This window comes from Myotis brandtii, unplaced genomic scaffold (assembly GCF_000412655.1).
Source record: "Myotis brandtii unplaced genomic scaffold, ASM41265v1 scaffold1042, whole genome shotgun sequence".
Classification (NCBI taxonomy): Eukaryota; Metazoa; Chordata; class Mammalia; order Chiroptera; family Vespertilionidae; genus Myotis; species Myotis brandtii.
This window is the reverse complement of record NW_005353506.1, coordinates 10,244-27,525: the sequence shown is the minus strand read 5'-3', so window position 1 is coordinate 27,525 and position 17,282 is coordinate 10,244. Positions and strand designations below refer to the sequence as shown.

Genomic DNA, 17,282 nt, shown 5'->3' with positions numbered 1-17,282 from the left:
AGCACCCATAGTCCCAACTGAGTAATTTCCATGGATTATGTCTCCTACTCAGGCTCCTGATGCAGCAGCATGGCTGGACAAACCTCCATCCTTCGGACCTTTTGTTTTTGCCTCCATAGATCTCCAGTTTCCTTCTGCTAAGCCTTATTCATTTCTTAAATAGCAATGTAGCTCTCCCCCATCTCACTTTAGTAGTAGAGGCTGATATTAAGTACTTAAAACGTACCAGGAACTATCCTAAGTACTTTATATCTTTTAACTCATTTCATTCTGATGAACAATATGAGTTGTGTGTTCATGTCCATTTCATTTTACAGATTGGGAAGCTGGAGGATAGAGAGGTGAGAAACTTGTCTAAAATAATATTTAAAAAAGCACACAACGTATCTCACAGCCATTCTCTGAGAGCCTGTGACGGTGTTTTGCTATATAAAGAGTTTTTCTCTCTAAAAGAAATTCTGGCACCGGCTTCTAAATAATACATCCTGTAAAATAATGCATATTTCTCTGAGCATTAAGTGCATGGCAACGGAAAGGGTTCCTTTTGCTTAGCTCCTTTATTTTCTCAAATTACCAGTCCTTAGGACTCTGACCATAGGCCTCTATAAAGATCATCAGAAAGGGATGCTAGTGTCTGCCTCAGTTTTCCTCCCCACATCACTTTATGCTGGAGATGACATGTGTGAACTTGAAAAAGGGGCTGGTGTTTACCCAGATCTCCTTAAGATTTTAAAGCATCAGTGTTAAAACTCATAAATGATTGGCTTGGTTTTAACTCTGGATAGAATTTAGGGCAGAGATTTTTCAACCTTTTTCATCTCACTGGACACGTAAACTTAATTACTAAAATTCTGTGGCACATCAAAAAATATGTTTTTTGCTGATCTGACAGAAAAAATGTGTAATTTTTATTCATTCACACAAGACAACTATTGCTGTGTTGCCTATTGTCATTTCTTATTTGACAATCTAAGGGAAAAGGTCAGTGCCTGTGACTAAATAGTCAAGTATTGCATGTTTTAAAATTTCTTGTGGCACACCAGTTGAAAATCGCTGGCTTAGGGTATGGATGGTTCCTGACAGTACTGCCTTCTCGGCCTTGGGGATTGGTCTGATGTCCTCCGCCCACCTTGCGCTTTCCATGTCCTCTCACAGCTGGCGAAAGGCTGGTACAGTCAGTGAGAAGGCATCTGGGAGCAGTGTGTGTGGCCTGTGCCCTGGGATTGGACCTTCCTCCATTGCCCTTTGGGACCAGAATGTAGAAAGCCTGCCCAGAAAGCAGCCCCAACTGACCTCTAACCCACTGTGAATAGCCTCCTTTACCCACAGCCGTGTCTGCTATGCATTACACACGCTAATCCAAGAGAGGGGACAGTTTTTTCTTAACTCTGGGTTTTTCTCAATCTTATCCTATTTTGGGGGGCCATAGACTCCTGTATGCATTTATTTATTCAAACACCAAACATTTGTAGTCTGTGACATACACGTTCTTTTCTTTTAAAAAGTGTCCTATTTATACAATAAAATTAAGGTTTGGTATTATGAATATGTATTCTGGTATCTGGAAATTTTACAGAACTCTGGATACTTTCTAAAGAGACCAACTTTTCTGTTAAAATTAGATTACCACTTGACTAGATCTGCCTGTTTTCAGAGCCCCTGTAGTGTTAACTCCCAGGAATACTAGCTACTTTTTCTTTGGTGGATTCAACTTTATTTTACTAACATCAGATCAGAAAAATCAATTCCCAGGTCTAGAAAACTCTCAGCAGTAGACTTCAATAAAAATTCTACATCTATAAGTTATATGACTACACGTGTAGCTAATAGCAGTATAATTTGCTAGCTTTTTCTGGGGCACTAATTGGAAGTAAGGAAAAATGCATATTGATAATTTTCATGACCTTAGAATTTTAAATAAATAGGAACAAGTTTCCTATATTTTCTTCCTTGCATTTTTCCTTACAATTTTAAAATTAAAAGTTAAGCTGATTTGATATTACAAGTGTAACAACACTCTTAAATAAAAGAATTGCTATTCTAAACTACTTAAAAAAATCAACTGTCTCCTTGATAACCTGAGGTATTATACTTTTATATAATAACAATTAGGTACATATAACTTATTAATTCTAAAAAGCATTTTATTATTATTATTTTAAATCCTCACCCAAGGATATTTTTCCATTGAATTTTAGAGAGTGGACGAGAGACGGAAAGACAGAGAGAAATATTGATGTGAGAGAAATGCATCAATTGGTTGCCTCCTGCACACACCCAACCAGGGCCCAGGCTGGGGAGGAGCCTGCAACAGAGGTACGCGCCCTTGATCAGAATCGAACTTGGGACCTTCAGTCTGCAGGCCAACACTCTACCCACTGAGCCAAACCAGCTAGGGCCTAAAAAGCATTTTAAAGAGGAGTAACATGATATAATGTAGAAATTGGAGAAAGAATTAAGTTCCTGACTCTTGGATCACTATCTCCCATTGTCACTAGCCTCCATTGTCACTAGTCTCCATTGCACCAGCTTCCATTGCACCAGCTCCCATTGTCACTATCTCCCATTGTCACAAGCTTCCATTGTCACTAGCTCCCATTGTCACAAGCTTCCATTGTCACTATCTCCCATTGTCACAAGCTCCCATTGTCACTAGCTCCCATTGTCACTAGCTCCCATTGTCACTAGCTCCCATTGTCACTAGCTCCCATTGTCACTAGCTCCCATTGTCACTAGCTCCCATTGTCACTAGCTCCCATTGTCACTAGCTCCCATTGTCACTAGCTCCCATTGTCACTAGCTCCCATTGTCACTAGCTCCCATTGTCACTAGCTCCCATTGTCACTAGCTCCCATTGTCACTAGCTCCCATTGTCACTAGCTCCCATTGTCACTAGCTCCCATTGTCACTAGCTCCCATTGTCACTAGCTCCCATTGTCACTAGCTCCCATTGTCACTAGCTCCCATTGTCACTAGCTCCCATTGTCACTAGCTCCCATTGTCACTAGCTCCCATTGTCACTAGCTCCCATTGTCACTAGCTCCCATTGTCACTAGCTCCCATTGTCACTAGCTCCCATTGTCACTAGCTCCCATTGTCACTAGCTCCCATTGTCACTAGCTCCCATTGTCACTAGCTCCCATTGTCACTAGCTCCCATTGTCACTAGCTCCCATTGTCATAGGCTCCCATTGTCACTAGCTCCCATTGTCACTAGCTCCCATTGTCATAGGCTCCCATTGTCACTAGCTCCCATTGTCATGAGCTTCCATTGTCACTAGTTCCCATTGGATAAGACAGTACTTAATAGCTAGCACACTTGTTAAGTCTCACTTTAATCATTTTTTTAAAATCACATGGTGTTGAGGACTAAGTTAGAATGTGAAAGTTCTACAGTGTGAATCATGTTTAGAATGCCATTGGTATATACTTTTGATTTGGGGAAATTTGGGATCTTTCTACTTTGGATCCATTCCTTATGAGGCAATGCTTCAGCCATATGAATTTCAGCAGAGGTCTTACAAATCCAAGGTCTCTGAGGTTGGGGTGGGGGCTGGAAAACGTGGAGACCCCCTGGAAGATGTGCCTTCTCAAAGGATTGCAGGCACTGCCTCCTTCATGTGACTTTCTGAAGTTTCCAGCTTTAACTTTCTACGTTACTCTTTTTTTTTCCTTAAGAGGATTGCAATCATTCAGAGAAAAAAAGAGAGTTTAGGAACAATATCCATTCACTCACTAGAGCTCTGACTTTAGGGAGGAATAAAGGAGACTAGAAGAATCTTGTTTTTTAAGTCCGTGGATTTGTAAAAATACCCTGAATGATGTGTTGTTGTTACTTGGGGATGTCTATAAACTTCATAGAACCTTAGTGTTCCACTAGAATTTAAGAAATGTTGTTCTATATGAACAAACAAACAAATCACCTTAAGAGAAGCAAGTAGTCTTGACCAAGAATCAATTGGTATTCTTTCCCATACCCTGTAACCCTGGACATTCTAGAAGGTAGTCTCTAGAGCAAGTATTAGTATAACATTACTGAAACCCTAGGTTGTTATAGTTATCACCTTAGGAAAGTAGAAAACCAAGTATAGAAATAATAAAGTCTTTAATTAAACCAATGATGATAATATTGGAAAGTAGGTTTAAGTGTAAATGTCCTAAGAGGTTCTGTAATATGGTTATACGTTATTTTGATTATTTTTTAAGGTGTTCAAAATGTTAAAAAAATAAAATAAAAAAAGCAATCAGACTAGATTAGAAAGTATATTTTGAATTGGTTAAGAAAATGTAAGCTCGGCTGGTGTGGCTCAGTGGTTGAGCATTGACCTATGAACCAGGTGGTCATGGTTTGATTTCAGGTCAGAGCACATGTCTGGGTTGAGGGCTCAACCCCCAGTAGGGGGTATACAAGAGGCAGCCGATCAATGATTCGCTCTCATCACTGATGTATCTATCTCTCTCTCCCTCTCCCTTCTCCCTGATACCAATAAAAAAATATTTTAAAAAAGAAAAGAAAATGTAATCTAGAGTTTAATCTATCTTTAAATGAATAAAAATCAGTTTTAATGTTTATTTGTGGGATATATAGATTTAAAATTTGACCATTAATTTTAAAAAAGAAAATAATTGCTGCGTCAGAATCACATTTATTTAAAATTCATTATTGTAAAATCTTTAGCCCCCCCTTGTGAGAAAGTTACAAACTCTATAAATGTTTGATTCACATACTTATATAAATTCAACTGAGAATAACCTCCCAATTATATTCATGCTCTAAAAAGAACATTGATTTTAATCATGACTAGATATTTAGTCATTGATGTATCCCTTCCTTGTATTAAATCCATGAACTTTAAAATTTTCCCTAAGATTTTCTTATTATATATAAATGACATTTTTTGAGTGAAACAACAGAACTTTAATTTCATATTTTAATCCCACTCTGATAGTTGGCCAGTTGATGCATCTATTCCACTCAATTGGTATCTTGCATTTGATAAAATGAGAGTTTCAGTTCTGTGCTCTAGAATCTAGCTGTCCGTTTCCACATGACCTGCTCCCTCGCAGGAACATGTGACTTGGCCACATTATTTGGGCTCTTTGTGCATTAGATGGAGGGATTCTTGGGAGGAGAAAATGGGATAAATGTACGTGAAGGGCTGAGTCCAGTTCCTGGCACATAGTAAGCACTTACTGAATAGTTGCTATTATTATTGTCACTCAAAGAAAAAGAACTCATTTACCACTGGTTTACACATAAGAACATTAAAAATTTCACACAGAGTTCCAAGGAAATGAGCCAACTTCAATTTCACAAACCAATACAGCAATTTTGAGTGCATGTAATGAAAACTCTATTCCATTGGTAAGTATGGGAGGTCACCTAGTTCCAGCACAGTACTGAGTGGACACAGAACCCAATATATTTTCTTAATTTTTGAGGTAATTTTCTAAATTAAACTCACATCACTATATCATTTGGATGAACTCTGTCATTTCTCTTCCTTCTTAACCATGACCGTCTGAAGAACAAAAAGTGCTAGCAAATGTTGGGTTTCTGAAAAGTAATGGTGACTCATCATTGTTTTTCATCGATTGCTCCTGAATTCATTCTTGCATCAAACATTTTCAGTACATGTTGTGGGGATGGCCTATGATGTGACTGCCTTGGAGTTAGAGGAGGAAGGAGGGCTGTGAGAGCGATGGTGTTTATGAAGACATCCAGGGATCTAATAGTGCTTCTGGCAGAGACTCTCTTACTGAAATCACTAGCATGTCCCTAGAAATGGCCGGAGACTCAGACATGCCCATGAAACTGTGTCACACGACAACAGAGTAAAGCATTCGATCTGGCAAATGTTTTGTTTTCTACCATCTCACCAATGTGCAGATAGTCCATGGAACATAGGCCTTTTAGATGAAAGTATGAAGTTCTGAACCATTATTTTCCCATTGTCTTTCTTTGTAGGCATATGATGGCTTAAGCTCCGCAACTACCCGCCTTGCCCGTGCTTGTGGAAGACAGCAGCTGACTAACCCCATCACCTCTTCAGGAAATAGCCTCTTTGTGAGATTTCAGTCTGGCCCTTCTAGACAGAGCAGGGGCTTCCAAGCTCACTTCAGGCAAGGTAGGTACAGGGTGGGTCTCTCCGAGGCACCGGCCATCTCTCCTTAAGTGCCTCTCTTGGTGCTACGATAAAATGAGACCAATCCTTAGAAATTGGTCCTGGCTTTCTACTTCATATGCAACAACTTAAATAGAACTAAGGAACTATGATTTGCAATTATTCCATTTATTGATCCTTTCAATTTACCATTGTCTAGCTTGGTGCCATCTTCCTTTGGATCTCTGGAACTCTCCGACAAGTTTTCAGAATAATACCTACAAGTAGCTTTAATACTAGAGATATGATTTCTAAGTGTCTATACAAATTCTTGTGTCCATAGATAAATTACCTAACATTTATCCAAGGTTGTATATCCAAAGGAGATAAGCCACTATAAATTATCTATACTAAGAAATGGCCGGAGACTCAGACATGCCCATGAAACTGTGTCACACGACAACAGAGTAAAGCATTCGATCTGGCAAATGTTTTGTTTTCTACCATCTCACCAATGTGCAGATAGTCCATGGAACATAGGCCTTTTAGATGAAAGTATGAAGTTCTGAACCATTATTTTCCCATTGTCTTTCTTTGTAGGCATATGATGGCTTAAGCTCCGCAACTACCCGCCTTGCCCGTGCTTGTGGAAGACAGCAGCTGACTAACCCCATCACCTCTTCAGGAAATAGCCTCTTTGTGAGATTTCAGTCTGGCCCTTCTAGACAGAGCAGGGGCTTCCAAGCTCACTTCAGGCAAGGTAGGTACAGGGTGGGTCTCTCCGAGGCACCGGCCATCTCTCCTTAAGTGCCTCTCTTGGTGCTACGATAAAATGAGACCAATCCTTAGAAATTGGTCCTGGCTTTCTACTTCATATGCAACAACTTAAATAGAACCAAGGAACTATGATTTGCAATTATTCCATTTATTGATCCTTTCAATTTACCATTGTCTAGCTTAGTTCCATCTTCCTTTGGATCTCTGGAACTCTCTGACAAGTTTTCAGAATAATACCTACAAGTAGCTTTAATACTAGACATATGATTTCTAAGTGTCTATCCAAATTCTTTTGTCCATAGATAAATTACCTAACATTTATCCAAGGTTGTATATCCAAAGGAGATAAGCCACTATAAATTATCTATACTATTAAAAGCCTAGGTGGTCCTCCTGCCCTTGCATATGACATTATCACAAGATGGCCGCCACAAGATGGCCACACCCACAGCGGAGGCAGGGCCTGGTGGCTGCTCTGCGCAGTGAGGCCTGGGGGTTCCGCGGCTCTGTGCAGCACAGAGGAGGCCAGTCCCGATGTCTCCATTGCCTCGCGCAGAGGAGGTGGGTCCTGGCGAAGGAGGCAGGTTGCGGCAGGGGAGGGCAGTTGGGGGCGATCAGGCTGGCAGGGGAGCAGTTAGGGGGCAATCAGGCAGGCAGGCGAGTGGTTAGGAGCCAGCGGTCTGGATTGTGAGAGGATGCAGGCTGGGCTGAGGGACACATTCTCCCCCCTCTCCCCCCTCCCCCCGTGCATGAATTGCATACACCGGGCCCCTAGTAAACTATAAACTTGCTTGTAATGTAAAGTCAAATTTTAACCCTTGAATCTTGCCACTGTCCACCTGCCAGTGTTGTTTTCCATTGTTTTTGTTCTTAAATCACCACTTTCCAGTTCTTCTGACCTTTCTATTCATTGCCTTTGATCTGGTAATTCTTAGAGATCAATCCTTTACCCTACCCTCAGAGAGGGAACCCAGAACAAGAAGGGGTGTGAGTTGGCTTCTGTAGGCCTCTGATTTTATTCAGATGACCTTTGTCATTTCAAATAAGTTTAGTCTGCTTGGCCACTTGTCTGTTTCAGTGCGCTTGCTTGCATTCTAAAGTAGAGAGCCCTGGCTAGGGAGGGTTTCTGGATCGAGGTCTCCCAAAGACACACTGTACACTTTGGAGCAAGACAGACTGAATAAATCAACCATTCTCTGTGCTTCCAAAGAAAGAACAATTTATAAATACATTTTTCCCCATTTAATTAATCACTTTGCTTTGCTTCGGAGTGAAAAAAAAAGTCCCCAGTGGATCTTCTCTTGGACTATTAGAACAGCCTCCTCAATCTCACTATCCTTTCTCCATCTTCCTTCAAAGTGAACTCCCAAAAGCCTCATTCTGATCATGCCCTTGAAAGTGACAATATCTGTCCAGCACCGCACTGCCTAGGCCCTAGGGAATGGAGCCCGAGCTCCTTCAGACGTTACCCAAGAGCCCAGGAACCTGCTCTGATCTTTTATTCAGTGTCAACTCCAACTCCCCCCAGGGCCCCACACTTCAGCCAAATCTGTGTAGATGCCCGTCCTTACTGTCCTCTGTGTTTCTGCTCAGGCTGCCCTCCCCCAGAACTACCCTTTCTCACCCCCAATTCCTCCTCCAGCCACTATCTCCCCTGTGACACTCCTCTCACACTCTCACTGGAACAGCCTCTCCCTCTCCTCATTCCCATTTCTCACCCCCAATTCCTCCTCCAGCCACTATCTCCCCCGTGACACTCACACTCTCACTGGAACAGCCTCTCCCTCTTCTCATTCCCACAGAGTTTTGCACTTCTCTGATAATCCACAGCCATTCTTGTGAAGTCTTGTTCAATTGCATATTGATTTTCCTAGAAAAAAAGGTGTCCATAAAAAGATTATTTCTATACCTATCATTATGAGTAGGCAGAGTAAGTGAATCAATGCCGGAGTTTTGTTTGAGTGATTCATTCAATTCATAGCCATTTAATCTGCTGTTCTGTGTGGCTCCCCACTTCCTGTAATTGAAGGAAATGGTTATAAATGTACAGTGAAAAGCCATTTTCTCATGGCTTATGTGCAGCTTCCTCGGCAGATTACTTCCTTGGCCTGAATTTCGGAAATGAGGGAAAATCAATTATGTTTTCATTCATCAAATAATTGTTGTGCATAGCCAGTGGACATCCAGAGTACATGACTGTGTGTGTGTTTGTGTGTCCTCAGTCTGTGGAGGCTACATCCTCACCGACTCCTTTGATACAATATCCTCTCCATTGTTCCCTGCCAAGTATCCAGACAATCAGAACTGCAGCTGGATAATTCAAGCTCAACCCCCATGTAAGTAACAAAAACAAAGAAGGAAAGGAATGCAGGGTGGATGGTGTCTGTGGGAAAGTCCGTCCATGACTAATGTTCTTATCTCTTCCGAGATAACAATTGATGGCCTTCCTCTTTTTTTCTGAAGTCCCAATTCCTGCTCTGCACAAGAACAAACATTTCCTAATTTGATAGAAAAGTTATTTTATATTTTATTCTTAATTTAAAATTTGTTTTTAAGTTTCAGAGCCTAGCAAAGAAAAAGAAAAACCCTAACCTTACTGTATTGACAGGCATGTGAGATTGGGGGTAAGCAAAATGAATTGATAAATAAGTAAATAGTTTTTGACACTTATGCCTTAAGTGTAGCAGATGCACAAAAACAGTTGCCAGATGGATAAATAAATAAGAACCATAGACTGGAAAATTAATAATTCATAGTTTGGAAATACAATGCCATGAGCATATTGCTCTTTAATCAAATTGTACGTTAATTATAAAACCTGGTCTTTCCTGCAGTGCTTGCATTAAGAAAAAAAAAAATTCCAGCATAGGCCTGGAAGAAACACTTAATGAGTACTTACATTATTTCATTTTTGGAATCCTGAAGTCTTATTTTCTGACCTGGTAATAATCTGGTGGTAAAACCTTACCACATATTACAGACAAAGAGAATGAGGAGACCCTTCAGGACTCAAGCAGTGGCCTGAGAGCGGGTGACCCTGGGGCCATTATGAATCATGTTTTAGATGAGTTCTACCATTCCTTGAGGTTTTCAGGAAAAATTTATGATTTCAGTCATAATGCGAGAAAGGCATTAAGCTCTCGACTCCACTGTACAATGAATGACCTGGGTGATAACAGGGAAGTCACTTAAGCTAATGAGGCCCCATTAGCTAATCTAAAAAAATGAAGAGTTTGGCTTAACTATTCTCTAACACATTTCCCGGGATGTCAAGAGTTAACAAATGGATATCTTTACTGACATGCATAGGCTTTGGTGGTTGGTGACGTAATCCTTAGCCACTGGCTGCCTGGAGCCTGGAGCCCCAAAGCAAGTTGCCAGCCCTCCGGAAACTGGGCCTTGGGTAAAGAGGCCCCCTGCCTTGAGCCAGCAGTTCTGCGCCTCAGGATACTTTATGATGAGTTGTAATGCATTTAGATGAGATCTCACTGGTTCAAAGCCAGCATCAGGGGAAGATCCTATTCCGAAGACAGGGACCCTGGAAGAATGACAAAAGGAAAACATACCCGGGCACTTGCTGTTCTGCAAGTAATTCAAAGCTTTCTTTTTAAATGACTGAACCACAGGGCCCTGGCCTGACAGCGAAGCTGACGGTGCTAGGTAGGATATGCTGCCAGGAAGAAGAATGTGTCTTATTTACAATCGCACGTAAAGAACCAGGACTTAAGGACCAATTCTACTGAGAAAAGTACTTAGGAGAAGAACATAGCTAGGGCTGATATAAAAATGTGTAAGGATGACATTTTCCAACAAGCTGTTCCCCATGGTGCATGGAGGACACCTACCCAGGAGTCCTCTTCCTTACTGGCATTTCAGATTCTCTAGGTGTTTTCAACAACATGGATTGATGCTCTTCAAAGGAAACCTGTCAGCAGAGAACTTGTCACTTTCCCTCTTCATCCCCTCAACCCCTGGGCAGATCTGCCCATTTCAGTGCTTCCCGCTGGAGAACCCACGCATGAATCCTCAGAGGTAAAATTTCCCGCCCTGTATGTTTTGTTCGCCAGTACGCTATTAAATAGACTTCGCTTTTTCTTACAGTCAATCATATCACCCTCTCCTTTACTCACTTTGGACTTGAAAGCAGCACAACATGCACACAAGACTTTTTAGAAATTTTGGATGGCAACTATGATGACGCGCCCCTCCGAGGTACCGTGCCTGGAGTGCTCTCATTTCTGTCTGTGGCCTTGGCTGGGTTTCATTTATATTCTGGCATATCTGTGTGCTGTCATTCAAGGTCAGAATGTTTCCAATAAACATGAAGAGCAGCATAAGCCAAGTAAAGATAACTAGAGAATAAGAAACTGGAATTCAGTGTGGGGTTCAAGAAACTCAGCTTGTCATATTCAAGGACATGAATAGTTTATACATTTTTTAAATTTAAAAGTTGCAAACACTTAGATAGTAGTGAAATGCATTCTACCCCGGCATTAAATAGCATTCTGTGAGAAATTTCTTAATATTTAACCACAGTTCTTATATTCAAATTAAGCATGTTTTTTTTTTTCTGGTTTTGTCCTCAGTGGAAGCAAAAAAATAATTATAAGTAAATAAGTAATCTGGATTGGGTTTGTAAGACAACCCAGTAAGACTAAATATTGCAGCTATCTAGGTTCTAAAATGTCCTAAAAAATAATCTCAAGTTATTTAAATGTTTTCTGAGTTACTTATATTTGAGCATCTCCGGGTAAAGTAGAAGATGAGTGTCCTCAGAAACGGATTTTGTTGGGCTAAATTCCCAGTGCCCAGAACAGTGCCTGAGACAATAGCAGGCAATCAGTGAATACGATCTGCTCTGCGCCCACTTCTGATTGTAATGCTTTTTATCTCTAAGCATTTGACCAAGAATGAGGGTATGTTATTTAACAAACACATCTAGAACTCACCTTGTGCTGAGCAGTATTTTGAGAACTTAGTAAATAGTACCTCAATTAATCCTCATACCTTTATGATAGAGGTTTCATTATTTATTGATATTCTCTTTGTTCAAGTGGGGAAACTGAGGCACAGAGAACTTAAGAAACTTGCCCAGGTCACGTGACTAGTAAATGGTAGAGCTCAGAGTTAAATCCAGCTTTTCTGGTTCTAGCATTCACACTTTTCTTGGCTATAATATTTTGCTTTTAAGCACTGGTGCATTTATTTGTGCATTTATTACTGTGCTGGAGATCTTAACATTAGTTACATTTGGAGCCAGGCCATCTGCATTGTTCTCATCTTCCCCTAATGTTCTTTATCATGTTTATAAATCATCTCTCCTATGTTTCTATTTGTAGTTTATTTTTAATTCTCAGGCATTGTTCCAAACACTGACCTGACTTAGATGGTTCTCCTAATAGTGATTGCCTCTGTTTGCTTTGGTTTCTTGTAATTCTAGTAAATCTGTGTTTACTAGAAATAATGGCCTTTGCCCTGTTATCATTCATTCTCCTTGTCATTATTTAGGCCGATATTGTGGCACCTCCATGCCCCATCCCATCACTTCCTTCAGCAATGCTCTGACACTGAGGTTCATCTCTGACTCTAGCGTGAGTTTTGGTGGTTTCCATGCTACATATGCCGCATCATCATCAGGTAAGACACATCCACAAGTGGCACTACTAGGTTAACAAGAAGGTGGTTGAATTCCTAGGTTTGTTAGGTGGGACTCTTTTACCTTTACAGTTGGAAGCTAGTTTCCTGTGTCTAACCTTACATCTTCCAAATTCGGTTAGCACGCTTGTCAATTCTGGCAGCAGTGAACTCTGTTCCACAACTTTATCCATTCACCCACCTGTCGACGCGTAGGGTGTGTGCACACCTTGCTATTGTGACTAATGCTTTTAGAAAGGGAACTCTGGGAGTGAGGAGAGTTGGCTGGAATGATCTTGGATGGCTTGTTTGTCAGTGTGTTGACGTTCTCCTCGGTGACAAGTTGGTTAAGGCAGCCTGTAATTTACAGTGTCTGAGGGCATCTCTTAAGAACGGACAGCCGCTGTTCTCCTGTCTCCCTGGCCTCGAGGTTGGGCTCAGGCAGGGTCTGCGTGCTGTCACTGCTGGCTTGATGGTTGGTGGCACATGGGAATGAGAGGAAGGCGGAGCCACTAGTCCTGGGCCCCTTAGTCAGTGCTGTTTGTCAGCTGCCAGCGCCTTGTTGTCGGCATTTAAAAGCCTTCCAACCTCAGGAGATTTGTGTGTGGCTCAGTCTTCGCTGGAGCGGGAAAGGGCGGAGCACCGCCCCCACTGTAGGCCAGGGTTGAAAATCATCCTGGTCAGAAATAGTGCGTGGTTGTAGGATTAAAACAAGTCTTTTTTGCACAAAGTTATAGTACACAGGGAGAGAAGGCTTTGAGCAAAGGATGTACCTCGTGGCTTTTAGTTTTCAGAATTTTTTTCTTATTTTATATGACCTGGATTTTTGTGTGTGTGAAATAGATGCTGTTAACAGCTCCCCTGGTGCTCCTCCTCCTTTATCTAGTGTGCCTTGCATTTGATCTTTGCCCGGGCACTCACTGTTTTCTCCTTTCTTGCAGCTTGTGGTGGGGACTTCCACATGGCTGAAGGCACCTTCGACAGCCCTGGCTACCCTGAAGTTTATCCCTCGAATGTGGAATGTGTCTGGAACATTGTCAGTTCCCCTGGCAACCGGCTCCAGCTGTCTTTCATGTAAATCCTTTTTTATGGAGTATTGTTTCAGTGGATCTGCAGGAAGGAAGCGCTGTTACTAAAAGGGAGGACAGCTAATAGCACATGTGTCCAAGCAACTGTTCGAGAACACGGTGGGAACCTGAGGAACTCTGTTCCAAAGTTCCTTTGGTTTAGTCACAGTTCGGGTTATAAATAGCATTACAGTTCTCTTGAGAATGGTCCTAGCGTCCTGCCTAATATCACCAGAAATACATGCCTGAGCATTAATTTGTGGAGTCTTCATTTTTAGAGAACAGTAATTTCATTTTTTTAAAAATTAGGAACATTTATATTCTGCCAGAGAATCACTAACATTCTCTCTTCCAGCAGAAATCCTATCTCAGTTAAGCCTTCTTACCCACACACCTTATGACCCCCTACCCCACCCGAATCCACCTTTCCTTCTGCTCCTACAAAGAATATTTGGGACGTTTTTTGCAACTAGTGGTTTACTTGTAAAATCACTCTCATGTTCCTCAGTGAACTGCAAGACTTATGAATATAGGGTCCCTCAATGATCTGAGTGGTCTTAAATTAAATGAAACAACAGTTTAAATTTAATTTAATTTTTCTAGAAGTAGATAGTGAAAAACATATGCTAAGTGAAGTGGGGCTTTTTAATCATCCATAGAAAGGAGCCTGTGACCTGCCACACTCATAATGAAAGCTGAACAAATATTGAATGACAAGACTAGTATTTAAATTCACGTTTTTAATTAAAAGTTATTTATAATACTATATTGTATATTGTTAAGCTTTGGTTGGGTGGCTAATTCTGTTTTTGAAGAGAATATAAGTTAGTGCTGAGGAAAGAGGATTGTTTTGCTTGGCCTGTTTATTAAAAAACAAAAATCTTGCTGCTTCTCCTAGACATGCCATTCTGTGCATTAAGAATGGATAAAAAAATGAGAGAACAATCTTATTTGTGGACCATGTTCAAACATCTCAAGTTGCTTTCTTTCAGCCCATCAATCAGACAGGCCTCCTCTGGGACAAGTGGCATTGTGTTAAAACAAAGACACCCTCCCGAGCGCCTGAGAGTCAAAGAAAGTTTAAGTTGCCACAAGGGAAAGAGGTTTTTGCTTGCTTTTGTTTTTACTAAAAGCAAAGTTCTCTATGGGAAGATATGTATGTATCTGATATATATATATATATGTATTCCTTTATTCAATATTTATTAAGCCCCTACTATATGCTAGGCACATATTGGGCAGATGTTACTCCTATGCTAGTAATAGTGAATAAAACATGATCATTATCCTTATGATGAAGTCCAAAGTCCTTCACGTGGCTTATTAGGCCTCATAATTGCCAAATAAAAGGGATTTTTTTTTTCATCTTTTTCCTCTCTGTCAATACCACATTTACATTGTTGACCAATCTGACATTTGATAGTGCCAGGAACCGGGCCAGGCACTGGGACTGTTTAAAATCAATAAGATTCCCTTTCTTGGTAAGTTACTAATAAGTTAATGTCAAGAAGCTATTTATTTAAAGCCTAAAGAGATGCATTTCATCTATAGCAGATAATCATATAGGGGCACTGTTGAGATGAAAGTTCTCGAGTTTAAAATGTATAGCGCAAGGCTGATGCATCCCAGATGTTCAATGAACATTAAATTCTCTCACGTTGTCATTTCTAAAGTATCTTGGGTGGTAGTTCACAGTTAAATTCAATTGGACAACACTTGACTCTCCTAGAAGGTGGGAGATAGACACAAAAAGCAAATTGCATCTATTTTACTGCTTAAGGAACACTAAAGTTCTAATTTTTGTATAGACAAATTTTAATGGCCCAGCTTTTTCCTTTCTCATGCATAAGACGTTAATTTTTATTGTTTCCTGTTACTCGCTTGAGTTTTATTTTTTAAATAAATTCTGTAGAATGCAATGTTCCCCTTTATGTGGATGATACTGAGGAAGGCCTGCAAGTTATTTCTGCCGTGGTCTAAACTACATCCAGATGGGTGGTTGGACGTGTTCCTCTGGGGCAAGAGAGGAGCATATGAGGAGCATATGCCATACATCAAGTTCTAACCATGGGGTTTGGATTGTGGACACTGCGGTGAAACTGAGTAGGGAGAAAAATTGAAGAAATTATGGTTGCTCTGCAACAGAAAGGACGAGGGTGAAATAAAAACTAAAAAGGAGTTTTTTGTAAAGGGATTAACAAAAAATATATTTTATGCTTCAGAGTGCTTTTAGAAAGAAAGTGATTGATCTTGGTTCAAGAATCAAAATGAGATAATGAGAAACAGTGATTGTACTATTTTTGTTTCACATCAGTTTTACTCACAGATCTTAGCCAAAGTGTTTGGAAAGAAGGGAGATTTGCTTTTAAAATGTACTGACCTAAGCTTAATTTGATCCTTGTAAGTATTATCTTACCATCACTTCTAATAAAAATGTGTGGTACTAAAACAGAAAACCTGCACTTAATAATCTTCTGGACCTATGGACCAAACTTTAATATGCATCCTGACCTTGCTGAAACCCACAGGCCAATGCACTTGGTTGATGGGCTCTGATTCTTCATTTCACACAGGCTCTAGGGTGAGGCTGAGGCTGCTGGAGCACGTACCGCACTTTGAGTAGAAAGGTTTCATGTAAATCACCTGCTGAAGAAAATGATCTCCCTTTATCCTTTTTTTTTCTGAGAAGCAAAAGAAAATAGTTTTAGCATGTTCTACAGTGTTGATATTATTATGGAATATAAAGCCAAGCACCAAACTTGGCCACCATCCTAAAGATGGATTCAGAATAGCTCCTTGCCAAAAATGATTGTAGGCCTAAATTTTGTATTGTAAAAAATCAAGTTGTCAAGGAAGACAATGAGGGTCATGACTAAAGTAAAGTTTGCCTAGCCTGATATGGGTATTTCTGGTTTCTTTTGCTCCTCAGCTGTCAGTCGTAGCTGGCTGTCAGAACTGTGTCCGAAACACAGGTCCAGAAGATTTATCCTGTAGTAACCCACTTTGATGGGATCATGAGAGCCACAGACTCCCTGTTCCTCTGGCTAGAGACCTACGGATGCTGGTATCTGGCTTGAGAAACTGGTGGTAGAACAGAGCTCACCAGTCAGTCTGCCTTAGTGCTCTGGTTGGCAGTGAATGCTCAGAGATGTCCCAGATACATTGATCCATCCCATGGTGGGGCTTGCGGTGACCAGAGCTTCCAGGCCATTGTCTCTGCCTTAAGAGCATCCTAATCCAGGAGCTGCGATAGAGCCCCAGGAGAGCACTGTGCTTATGACCCTGTGAAATCTTGCAATGTTGGGTAGTGACTGAAAGACACACACAGTAGAGAAGTACTTTGCTATGACTGAGACAATTTTTTTCTTCTCAATAGTTTCTTTTCTATAGTCTTACTAGTCGTTCTTTCTTCTCTTTATTTGTGCTTCCTCTTCTCAGCAAAAACTCCCTCCAATTACTCCTGAAAAAAGGATAGTTTCCACTCACTTACTTTACTTTTATCTTTAACCATTAAATTACATTTTTCTTTAAAAATTAATTTTAAATAAATAAAATGTAATAGGGCAGCAAAGTCCCCCATCTACATTCCTTTACTTTCTCATTACATAGGTAACCCACACAGTATTTTGAATTTTATGTTTCACTTCCATGTTTATTTTATAATTTTAATATATATATATATGTATATATATGTGTGTGTG

General features: G+C 40.5%; 1 protein-coding gene across 1 annotated transcript in view; it reads left to right on the top strand.

The window, feature by feature from the left end:
* The window catches only part of LOC102243297 (cubilin), a gene marked incomplete at its 3' end in the record, with an annotated part of 182,298 nt that overhangs the window by 155,339 nt on the left and 9,677 nt on the right, over positions 1-17,282 (top strand). Inside the window, exons 32-36 of the mRNA XM_005856727.2 lie at positions 5,968-6,127; positions 9,103-9,216; positions 10,982-11,092; positions 12,389-12,517; positions 13,456-13,588. Of these exons, the coding sequence (XP_005856789.1) occupies positions 5,968-6,127; positions 9,103-9,216; positions 10,982-11,092; positions 12,389-12,517; positions 13,456-13,588 (647 nt within the window). The remainder of the gene's footprint in view (positions 1-5,967; positions 6,128-9,102; positions 9,217-10,981; positions 11,093-12,388; positions 12,518-13,455; positions 13,589-17,282) is intronic.